General features: G+C 41.9%; 1 protein-coding gene across 11 annotated transcripts in view; it reads left to right on the top strand.

Moving 5' to 3' along the window:
• The window catches only part of LOC148850017 (hyperosmolality-gated Ca2+ permeable channel 2.1-like), a 188316-nt gene that overhangs the window by 66094 nt on the left and 109916 nt on the right, over window positions 1-12306 (top strand). For all 11 annotated transcript variants that reach the window (XM_088946916.1, XM_088946915.1, XM_088946909.1 and 8 more), the window contains 2 exons: window positions 5083-5146; window positions 5255-5464. In XM_088946916.1, coding sequence (XP_088803042.1) covers window positions 5083-5146; window positions 5255-5464 — 274 coding nt within the window. The remainder of the gene's footprint in view (window positions 1-5082; window positions 5147-5254; window positions 5465-12306) is intronic.

The following is a 12306-nucleotide window of genomic DNA, read 5'->3' as shown; positions in this document are numbered from 1 at the left end:
GTTTCTTTGTAGTCAATCCCTTCTTTTTTAGTAAACCCCTTTGCCACGAGTTTGGCCTTGTACCTTTCAATGGACCCATCCTCCCTGTGCATTACAGTAAACACCCACTTGCACCCAACAATGCTCTTCCCCTCTGGCAGATCCACTAATTCCCAAGTTCTTGCTTTCATTAGGGCTTTCATCTCTTCACTTATAGCTTCTTTCCACCTTGGATCAGACACAACCTTTGATTACCTAGAAGAAACACGCACAGAGGAAAGAGCAGACACAAAGGAGTGATAGGCAGGAGATAAATGTGAGTAAGAAACAAAATCGGCAATGGGGTGTCGGGTGGTGCAAGAGCAGATAGGCTTACGGAGAGCAATAGGAAGATCCAAATCGGAAGTATGTGAGTTGGAATTACCTTGGATTGTAGAGATAGATTGATCCGAGTCCAACTTGTTTCTGTCATGAGGTTGGGGGCCCCTTTTTCGTCTGTTGTATGTGAGTATCTCTTTCTGTTGCCTACTGGAGCCTTCAGGAGCATCTGCAGCATTAGGAGAGGTAACCGGCACAGTGGGAGTCCCATTGGGTTGACCCGGAATGCCACAAAGGAGGGAGAATGAGAATCCTCTTCCATCCCACTAGTCTCCCCCTTAAGAGGATTTTGAGAAGACTGAAAATAGGGTTGAGACTCAAAGAAGACCACATCTCTGGTGACATACTTTCTTTTGGAGACAGGGTCATAACACTTGTAACCCTTTTGTGTAGGAGAGTACTCCAAGAATATTCCCTTTGTAGCCTTAGGATCCAGTTTGGTCTTTTTTGGACCCTTCACATGTATGAAACATATACAACCAAAGACCCAAGGAGGAAGGGGAAAGTCTGGAAGAGTGGGACACAAAACAGAGAAAGGGGTTTTCATACCCAACACCTTAGATGGCATCCGATTTATCAGATATGATAAAGTAAGTACAGCTTGAGACCAGTATTGCTTGGGGACTTTGTGCTGGAATAGTAAGGCTTGAGTTGTCTCTAATAGATGTCTATTCTTGCGCTCAACAACCCCATTCTGCTGAGGGGTATTAGCACAGGATGACTGATGTAATATGCCAGCATCTTCCATGAATAAGTTCAAGGATTTTTCAAAGTATTCAGCAGCATTGTCTGACCAGAATTGCTTAATCTTCTTATCAAATTGTGTTTCAATCATCTTGCAAAAAGCCATAGTTATCCGTGGTACTTCATCTCGTCCTTTTAACAGGTAGATCCATGTGCATCGAGAGTAGTGGTCAATAAAACTGATAAAGTACCAGAAGCCATAAATAGAAACAATGGGTGAAGGGCCCCAGACATCAGAATGAACCAAATCAAAAGGAGCACAAATTTCATTATTGGAAATTGGATAAACAGTTCTACATTGTTTTGACATTTGACATACTTCACAGATTAAACTCTGACTTGAAATGCCCTTAAACAATTTGGGAAACAACATTCCTAATGAAGAGAAAGACACATGATCTAGCCTAGCATGCCAAAGATGCAACCTAGCTATTGTCTCCACACTCTCCGGACTACTAGCAGCAGATGCTTGTAAGGCTGAACCGATGTTTGCATCAAAATAGTAGAGGCTTCCATACTCATGACCGCTCCCGATCGTTCTCCTCATCAATCTGTCCTGGAAGACACAATGAGTAGGAAAAAAAGTTATAGTACAGTTCAAATTTTTGGTAGGTTTTGAAACAGACAAAAGATTTGAGGTAAGACTGAGAACATGTAAAACTGATTTAAGAGAGAGGTCCTTGCTTAGGTCAACCACCCCCTTTCCAGAGATAGTGGAGAAAGACCCGTCAGCAACTCTCATCTTATCCTAACCAGACAACAAATGATATGAAGAGAATAGGGAGGGCATATGTGTTATGTGGTCAGTAGCACTGGAATCAATAACCCAAGAAGTAGAGTCAATAGAGCTAGTGGCACTGAAGGCAGAGACTGTACCTGATCTAGCAAGAGATGTGGAAGCAAAAAGATTATTCCTTAGACGGGCTAATGCCCTGCTTAGGACCTCTTCCTCACTAGCAATGAAGCCCAAAGCACCAGTTCCAGAGGAATCAGCAACCTATCCCATAGGAGAAGAAGACACTGTTGGTATATTCTGTGAGTTGTCACCATTGTTGCTGGTGACAAGATTCCCACTTGCCGCATGGCCCTTCTGTTGTTTCTTGTCCTTTCTTAATGCAACTGGCTTCAAGTGAGGGTACAGGACCCAACACTTTTCTTTTACATGTCTCTCACCACCACAATGAGTACACTTGAGGTGCTTCTTGCTTGGATGTTTGTTTCCCTTAGTAGAAACTAGGGCTGAATGTTCTCCAAATTTTTCAGTTGGTTGAGTCTGGGAGTCAACTTGCCTCTCCTTTCTCCTGACTTCTTCATTCCTCACCAGATAATAAACATGGTGTAACTCGGGCAATTCATCTCTCCCCATAATTTGTGACCTTATACCCTCATACACTGGGTCCATACCAGCCAAGAACTTGAAGGCTCTGCTCTCTTCAATCTGCTTATCATGTCTCTCCTTGTCCCTGGCATTTTCCCAATCTAATATCAAGTGATGGTCAAGTTCTTCCCAAAGACCTTCTAGAGTTGCAAAGTATGTGGCAACTGTCATATCACCTTGCCTTAAGGCAGAAATGTCTTGATTCAATCTGTAGATTGTAGCATTGTTTTTCTTTTGTCCATAGGTCTTAGACACCTTTTCCCAAATCTTGGCTGCTGTAGGAAAGCGTTGAACAGTCCTGCAACTCGAGGAGTCATAGAGGCAAGCATCCAGGACATAACTGTGGCATTCTCCTTGCGCCACACAGCATACTCTGTACTGCCAACTTCAGGTTCCTTCTTGCTCCCATCTAGGTAGCCTGTGAGATCATGGGAAGTAATAAACAACATTGCGGAAACTGACCACTCCCTGAAGTTGAATTCATCCAGCAGCACACTTGTAATCTGCAAGCTGTGCAGATTAGGGTTTTCCAGATTGGAAGACCCTGCCGCAGGTCTATTATCCCTAGAAGAAACCTCTCCGGATATTGAAGACATATTGACTGCAGCCTCTGTGTAGATGACACTGATTAAGACTAGCCGAAGCAGTTCTGAAGGTTCTGAACCAGTTCTGGAGCAGGTTCTGATTAGCCGAAGTGTTCACAGCAGGTTCTGATAGCTCTCAACACAGTCTCAGACTTTCCGAGACTGTCACAGTTCTTATGGAAGTTCAGTTACAGCAGCAAGTGAGGAGTTCTGGGCTGGTAACCGACCTGGAACTAAGGGCTCTCCACTATTGTGCTATGCAGACTCCACTTGAACTTCGAGTACTGAAACTGTAAAGAGAGTGCCCCTCACAGCCAATACTAGGACTGCTGAAATCAGTCCTCAACTAGGTCTGTCCTATACAGACCTCTCTTAGCAGTCGAATAGCTGCTAACTACTAGAAACAGTCTAGTAGGACATCGGCTTCTGGGTCTTACTTCCCTTGTGCCCTACAACCAAGGGAAACCCTAGGTTCGAACTTTGTGTTGTTCTCCTGCAACCCTAGGGTTTAACAGCAGCAACCAAGATGAAAAAAAAAAGAAGAAAGACAGCAGGAGAGAGGAGATGGCGTCGGCTGTAACTAGGAAGGTGCTCAATGCTCTGATACCATGAAAGCTGAAGTGCTGTAGTCGAAGTAGCAGAAGAGAGGAGAAGACCAAGAAATGCTGAGACTGTCGAACCGAATAGCCCAGTCGACAGTACTATTATTTATATTACTGTATAGTACAATGTTACAAAAAAGACTGAAATGCCCCTGATTAGTGATGGGACACCCAGACAACTTAAAACACTAAACAAACTTAGGCCCATTAACACAGGTCCAATACATAATAACTTAAACTCAAATACAAGCTAATAAGAACTCTTATCAGCCGAACCATCAATACATAAAAAACCTTCAACCTAACAATGAAACTCTATTATGACAATCAAGCTGCAGTCCACATCTCTTCTAATCCGGTGTTTCATGAGAGAACCAAGCATATAGAAGTTGACTGTCACTTTGTGAGAGAGAAGGTGCTGAGTGGAGTGATAGATACTGCACTTGTTAACACAGAAAACCAATGGGCAGACCTGTTCACCAAAGGGTTGAGTCGGGGGAGAGTGGACTACATATGTAACAAGTTGGGACTATATGATATATACTCATTAGCTTGAGGGGGAGTGTTAATGTCGACTGTGTAGGGGTATTTTGGTCTTTATATTTATGTTTAAAGCTGCTGATGTGTAATGTTTTATTAGTGGTTGTATCCCATACTTAAGTAGGGGCAAATGAGTCTTTTTGTTTTTGAATAGAAACATATAAATTAAACTTGGCCAACTAGAGAGGTAATTAATCTCTCTTGTTCGAACCAGAATTCTTCTTCTTCTCTATTCTCCTCTCTTCTCCTTCTACTTCTTCTAGTCTTTCTATTACTTCTCCAATCCTTACTCTAACAGAATTCAAGTGCAGATTAGATTATAATAGGGTGTTTGTAACAGTTGATTATCCTTATTGATTTCAATGGAATAAAGAAACTCAAATGGCTAACACTACATATGAATTTGGTTATACAATGGGTGGGGAGGGAAGCTAATACTTTGACTGATTCTTTAGCTAAGCAAGGGTTAATGTTGTAATGAGGGATCATTTGTATTGGGCACACTTGTAATTTTATGATGTTTTTTCTTTATGAAGGAGGCTGCACCTCACGCCTCCGTTTGGGATGTTTGTAATAGTTGTTTATCCTTTTTGACAAATATTGCAAGGTAAATGTATATGGATTTGTACCTGATTAATACTCAAATTCTGGTACCGTCTGTAACTTCAATCCTTTAGGCTATGTTTGGTTTGACGGATATAGGTTTCCCTAACTTTCCTTTCTTTTCCCTACTTTTTCCTTCAAACCAAACATAGAATTAACCTTCAGATTTTTCATGGATATGTTGTAAATTTGTAGTAACATTTTCAATCATTGCTTCTACAAAATTGTTAGCATATCTGATTTTCTTTTCTTTTCTTTGATGTTCATTTCGCAGGCTCTGGGCCCATTGTCTTGCATTATATATAATAACTTGTTCAACTTGCGTTCTTCTTTACTTTGTAAGGATGTAACTTCTGTAATTAATATATGTTTTACATTTATTTAATTTTGACTATATTCATAAAAAATTTAATCGAAAGGTTTCTTTTGCTTTTTTTTGTCTGTAGGAATACAATAAGATTTCTAAAATGAGGCTAGCACATATTACTGGATCTCCTGCTAATCCAAGTCACTTTTCGATTGTTGTTCGTTCCATCCCATGGTCTTCAGAAGAGTCATACAGCGATTTAGTAAGAAAATTCTTCACAAATTTTCATGCTTCAAGCTACTTAACACACCAAATGGTTTACCGGCCTGGAACAGTTCAGAAATTGATGGTGGGTAGTTGTCATAAAACTTTTTGTTCATTTTTGTTTCGCATTTTGAGTAAGTTTTAGGTTATGTATTACACAGTTTTCAGGGCATATATGCAATTCTAGGTGATAGTGTGCCCAGTTGCCTACTCACCTAGGCAATAGAATTTTATAAAATAAAAAACTAAATTCTGGGTCAGTTCCCTAGTTTATATAACAGTCAGCATACATATAATTTGAAGAAAAATAGCAATAATATTTACTAATATATTAGTTTTCCTCTTGAAACCTGGAGATTTTATCATATCTAAAAGGCAATAGAATTTTAAATGTATTAATTTCAAATTTCAATTTTTAAATATAACTCTATAGTATAACAAGAAAGAGATGGAGTTCCTATAGCAGACAACCTGGAGAAGATTTCTGAAGGCTGGTTAAAAAAACTTGCTTTTTGAAAGGTATAGAGTGAAAGTACAGCTCACTTTGAATATCAAGGAGATGAAGAAGGCCATGGTACTACTGGTAGGGCTTGATGTGATTGAGTGGTTCAAACTTTTTGAGGAGGTTGCACTTCAATCTGGTAAAGAGATAGAATGGAAGAGCTCGAAAGACGGGGAAGAAAGAAGGTATTTCGTAGAGAGGAGGAGAAAAAAGGGTAGTTTCTTGGCTGTTTTTGAGTTTTTTGGAGAGAGAAAGAAACAGTTAATCTGTTTTCCTCAAGGGAGTGAAGGATCAAGTTGCCTAGTTCTTGGAGTTTTTGGTGGGATCTAGACATCAGGAAGGTGATCTACTGTTCGACATCAAAATCAGGAAGAACTGGAGTACGGGGAAGAGTCCCAGAAAAGTTGGACTCTTTGTTTCTTATCCGATCTTGCGCGCCCAGGTATTTGTTAGTTTTCTTTTGATTTTCTGAAGATGGCGGTTTAGCTTCTGAAATTTTCTAGGCCTCCCGGAGTGATCAATTCACTTTTCTCTCTGTTGGGAGGCGTGGGGAGGAGAGAGATTTCCCTCCAGCTAGGGTTTTCTTCTTCCGGAAGGGTTGGTTTCTGTGTGTGTGGTGTTAGAATGTTAGAATGAAGTCTCTTTGTATGAGTGTTCGTCTGATAAGAGTTCTTATTAGCCCATACTTAAGTTTAAGTTATCCTGTAACTGGGCCTGTGTTAATGGGCCTAAGCCTGTTTAATGTTTTAAGTTAACTGGGTGTCCCATCACTAATCAGGGGCATTCCAGTAATTACTTGTATCATTGTACTACATTCAAATATAAATAATAGCATGGTCGATTGGGCAGTTCAGTTCGACATTCACAGCATACCAGTGGTGTTCTTCTCCTCTCCTCTACTTTGAGTATAGCTCTCAAGCTCACATGGTATCAGAGCACTAGCTTCTCTTTGGTTTCAGCCGGCGCACCTACTTCTACTCTTTCTTCTCTTGCTGTTCTTTCCATCTTCTTTCTTCTTTTGTGGGTTGCTGCAAAAACTAGGGTTGTAATAGAACAAAGCAGATTCGAACCTAGGGTTTCCCTTGGTTGTAGGGCTCAAGGGAGGTAAGGCCCAGAAGTGGATGTCCTACTAGGTTCCTTTTTCAGCAAATAGTAGCTATTTGGCTACTAAGAGAGGTCTGTATAGGACAGACCTAGTTGAGGACTGATTTCAGCAGTCCTAGCCCTAGCCGAAAGGGGGAGAGCTTCTCCACAACTGAAGCTTCGAAGCCCCAGCAAAACCAGCATAGCACAGTGGTAAACAGCTCCAAGTTCAGGTTGGTTATCAGTCCGGAACTTCTCGCCACTGCTGTACCCGAACTGCTTCAGCTAAAGTGAAGATTACCTTGGGAGCTGCCAGCTCCAGATTTTCCAGCACTGTGAACACTTCGGTGAGCTCTAAACCTACTCTAAGACTGAAGTCAGCATGTCCTCACTATCCGGAGAAGTTTCCTCCAGAGATAACAGACCTGCCGCAAAGTTCTCTAACCTGGAAAACCCTAATCTACACAGTTTACAGATTACAAACGTGTTGCTGGATGAATATAACTTCAGAGAGTGGTCCGTCTCAGCAAGACTGTTCATTACTTCTCGTGATCTCATAGGCTATCTGGATGGAGACAAGAAAGAACCTGAAGTTGGCAGTCCTGAGCATGTCGTGTGGCGCAAGGAGAATACCACAGTCATGTCTTGGTTGCTGGCCTGCATGACTCCTCGGGTGGCTAGAACTGTCATCATTTCCCCACAGCCGCTAAGATTTGGGAGAAAGTATCCAAGACCTACGGCCAGAAAAAGAACAATGCTAGAATCTACAGATTGAACCAAGATATTGCAGCTCTAAGGCAAGGAGACATGTCCGTGGCAACATATTTTGCAACCCTAGAAGGCCTTTGGGAAGAGATTGATCATCACTTGATATTGGATTGGGAAAATGCCAGGGACAAGGAGAGACATGACAAGCAAATTGAAGAGAGCAGAGCCTTCAAGTTTCTGGCTGGCCTAGACTCAGTATATGAGGGTATAACGTCACAAATTCTAGGAAGAGATGAATTACCGAAGCTTCACCATGTCTATTACCTGGTGAGGAATGAAGAAGTCAGGAGATGGGAGATGCAAGTTGACTCCCAGACACAGTCAACTGAACTATCTGGAGAACATTCGGCCCTAGTCTCTACTAAGGGAAATAGATATCTAGACAAGAAGTCCCTCAAGTGTACCCATTGTGGTGGCGAGAAACACACAAAGGAGAAATGTTGGGTCTCGTATCCTCATCTGAAGCCAGCTGCTTTGAGAAAGGACAAAAGACAACATAAGGGTCACACAACAAGTGGGAATCGTGCCACCAACAACAGTAGTGACAACTCACAAAGTACTTCGTCAGTGTCCTCTTCCACCACAGGGCAGACTGCCAACTCCTCTGGACCAAGTACTTTGGGCTTCACGACTAGTGAGGTAGAGATTCTCAGCCGGGCATTAGCCCGCCTGAAGAACAATTCTTTAGCTTCCACCTCTCTTGCCAGATCAGGTACAGTCTCTGCCTTTAGTGCAACTAGTTCCATTGATTCCACCTCTTGGGTGATTGATTCCGGAGCAACTGACCATATGACACATATGTCATCCTTATTCTCTTCATATCATTTGTTGTCTGGCCAGGATAAGATGAGAGTGGCTGATGGGTCTCTCCACCATCTCTGGAAAGGGGGTGGTTGACCTAAGCAAGGACCTTTCTCTTAAATCAGTCCTACATGTTCCTAGTCTTACCTCAAATCTTTTGTTTGTTTCAAAGCTTACAAAAAATTTGAACTACAGTATAACCTTTTTTTCAACTCATTGTGTTTTCTAGGACAGATTGATGAGGAGAATGATTGGGAGTGGTCATGAGTATGGGGGCCTCTACTATTTTGATGCAGACATCGGCTCATCCCTACAAGCTTCTGCTACTACTAGTTCAGAAAGTGTAGAGTCAATTGCTAGGCTGCACTTTTGGCATGCTAGGCTAGGTTATGTGTCTTTCTCTTCTTTAGCAATGTTGTTTCCTGAATTGTTTAAGGGAATTCCAAGTCAGAGTTGTGATGTGTGTCAAATGTCAAAACAATGTAGAACATTGTATCCAACTTCTAGTAATGAAATTTGAGCTCCTTTTGATTTGGTTCATTCTGATGTTTGGGGACCTTCACCCATTGTTTCCATTGATGGTTTCCGTTACTTTATCAGTTTTATTGACCATTATTCTCGGTGCACATGGATTTATCTGTTAAAAGGACAAGATGAAGTACCACGGATAACTATGGCTTTTTGCAAGATGATTGAAACACATTTTGATAAGAAGATTAAGCAATTCTGGTCAGACAATGCGGCTGAATACTTTGAAAGATCTCTGAACTCATTCATAGAAGATACAGGCATGTTACACCAATCATCCTGTTCTAACACCCCTCAGCAAAATGCGGTTGTAGAGCGCAAGAACAAGCACCTATTGGAGACAGCTCAAGCCCTACTATTCCAGCACAAAGTGCCCAAGCAATATTGGTCTCAAGCTATACTCACTGCATCATACCTGATAAATCAGATGCCATCTATGGTATTGGGTATGAAGACTCCTTTCTCTGTTTTGTGCCCCACTCTTCCAGAATTTCCTCTTCCCCTATGGGTTTTTGGCTGTACATGCTTCATACATGTGAAGGATCCAAAGAAAACCAAGCTGGACCCCAAGGCTACAAAGGGAATATTTTTGGGGTACTCTCCACACAAAAGGGGTACAAGTGTTATGATCCTATCTCCAAGAAAAAGTATGTCACCATAGATGTAGCCTTTTTTGAGTCTCAACCCTATTTCTAGTCTTCTCAGAATCCTCTTCAGGGGGAGACTAGTGGGTTGGAAGAGGATTCTCATTCTCCCTTCTTTTTTGTTCCCCTTTCATCACCTTCCACTACTCCTAGTTGTGACATTCCGGGTCAACGTAGTGAGGCTCCCACTGTTCCAGTTACTTCTCCTGATACAGTAGATGCTTCTGAAGGTTCCAGTAGGCAAGAGAAAGAGATACTTACATACAGCAGAAGAAAGAAGGACCCTCAACCTCATGATTGCTACCAGTTGAACTCATATCAATCTGTCTCCACAATCCAAGGTAATTCTGACTCACACGCTTCGGATTTGGATCTTCCTATTGCTCTTTGTAAGCCTATTCGTTCTTGTACCACCCGGCATCCCATAGCTGATTATGTTTCTTTCTCACACTTATCTCCTGCCTATCACTCCTTTGTGTCTGCTCTTTCCTCTGTATGTGTCCCTTCCAGGTACTCAGAGGCGGCATCTGATCCAAGGTGGAAAGAAGCCATGAATGAAGAGATCAAAGCAAGAACGTGGGAATTAGTGGACCTGCCAGAGGGGAAAGGCACTGTTGGGTGCAAGTGGGTATTTCACAGTAAAGCACAGGGAAGATGGGTCAATCGAGAGGTACAAGGCCAGACTTGTGGCAAAGGGATTTACACAAAAGGAAGGAATTGACTACAAGGAAACCTTTGCTCCAGTAGCAAAGCTCAACAAAATCAGGGTTCTACTGTCACTAGCAGCAAATTTCTCTTGGGAACTCCATCAGCTGGATGTGAAGAATGCCTTCCTAAATGGTGACCTTCAGGAAGAGGTATTCATGGAACCTCCACCAGGCTATGATGTTGGAAAGAAGGTGTGTAAACTAAGGAAAGCATTATATGGTTTGAAGCAGTCTCCCCGGGCATGGTTCGAGAGACTTTGTATGGCCATGAAGAAAGTGGGGTACACTCAGAGCAGTGCAGATCATACATTGTTTACAAGGAGGCAGGATGACAAACTTACAGCACTCGTTGTTTATGTGGATGATATGGTGATTACCGGAAATGACTTGGAAGAGATGAAGAGGCTGAAGGAGTTCTTAGCTTCAGAATTTGAGATCAAAGACCTGGGAAATCTGAGATATTTTCTTGGGATTGAAGTTGCTAGATCAAGAGAAGGAATCTACATATGTCAGCGGAAATATGTGCTAGAACCGAAGCATGACCTACAAGAATCAATGGGTGAGGAATACTGTGATAAAGAGAGGTACCAAAAATTGGTAGGGAAGCTGATATACTTATCTTTTACTCGGCCAGACATTGCCTATGCAGTGCATGTTGTCAGTCAATTCATGCACTCACCAAAGATCCCTCATATGAGAGTAGTGGAAAGAATTCTCCGGTACTTGAAAACTTGCCCAGGGAAAGGAATTCTATTCAGGAAAAACAACAGACTTGAAATTGAAGCCTACACTGATGCAGATTGGGTTGGGTCTGTAGGAGAATGTAGTGGCTAGATCAAGTGCAGAAGCAGAATACCGAGCTATGGCACATGGGTTATTGTACATTCTTGGGAGGAAACCTGGTCACATGGCGCAGTAAGAAGCAGAATGTAGTGGCTAGATCAAGTGCAGAAGCAGAATACCGAGCTATGGCACACGGGGTTGCTGAAATCTTATTGCTCAGAACTCTTCTTAATGAGCTTGGTATTAAGACTGAGGGTCCTCTCTGTAATCTGAAGAGCTATACTCAAAGTAGCAAGGAGGAGAAGAGAATCACAGAACTCAAGAGAATGTCGAACTGTACTAGGCAGTCGACCAGTCTTTTATTTATAGATGAATATAGTACAAGGTACAAGAAATTACTGGGATGCCTCTGATTAGTGATGGGACACCCAGATGACTTAAATCACTAAACAGGATTAGGTCCATTAACACAGGCCCAATTACAAGATAAGTTAAACATAAGACTGGGCTAATAAGAACTCTTATCAGTCGAACAACACTCTAACATTCTAACACTCCCCCTCAAGCTAAGCATGGATATCAATCATGTTTAGCTTGCCAAGTATGTCCCTGAACTTTGTTGATGCCAGCCCTTTTGTTAATACATTTGCAATCTGCATCTCTGATGGAGTATAAGGTACACATAGTTGTCCTGAAATAATTCTCTCTCTGACAAAGTGTCGATCAATTTCAATATGTTTTGTCCTGTCATGCTGTACGGGATTGTTGGCAATGTTGATAGCAGCTTTATTATCACAATACAGCTTGAGAGGACCCTCAGTCTTGATACCAAGCTCAATAAGGAGAGTTCTGAGCCCTACAAGTTCAGCAACCCCGTGTGCCATAGCTTGGTATTCTGCTTCTGCACTTGATCTAGCCACAACATTCTGCTTCTTACTGCACCATGTGACTAGGTTTCCTCCCAAGAATGTACAGTAACCTAAGGTTGATTTTCTGTCTCCAACAGATCCAGCCCAATCAGCATTAGTGTAGGCTTCAATTTCAAGTCTGTTGTTTTTTCTGAATAGAATTCCTTTCCCTGGGCAAGTCTTCAAGTATCTGAGGATTCTTT

The sequence above is a fragment of the Nelumbo lutea genome, chromosome 5 (genome assembly GCF_056320005.1).
Source record: "Nelumbo lutea isolate HS-2025 chromosome 5, American lotus-T2T, whole genome shotgun sequence".
Lineage (NCBI taxonomy): Eukaryota > Viridiplantae > Streptophyta > Magnoliopsida > Proteales > Nelumbonaceae > Nelumbo > Nelumbo lutea.
The sequence above is the reverse complement of the archived record's forward strand: the minus strand, read 5'-3'. Positions and strand labels throughout refer to the sequence as shown.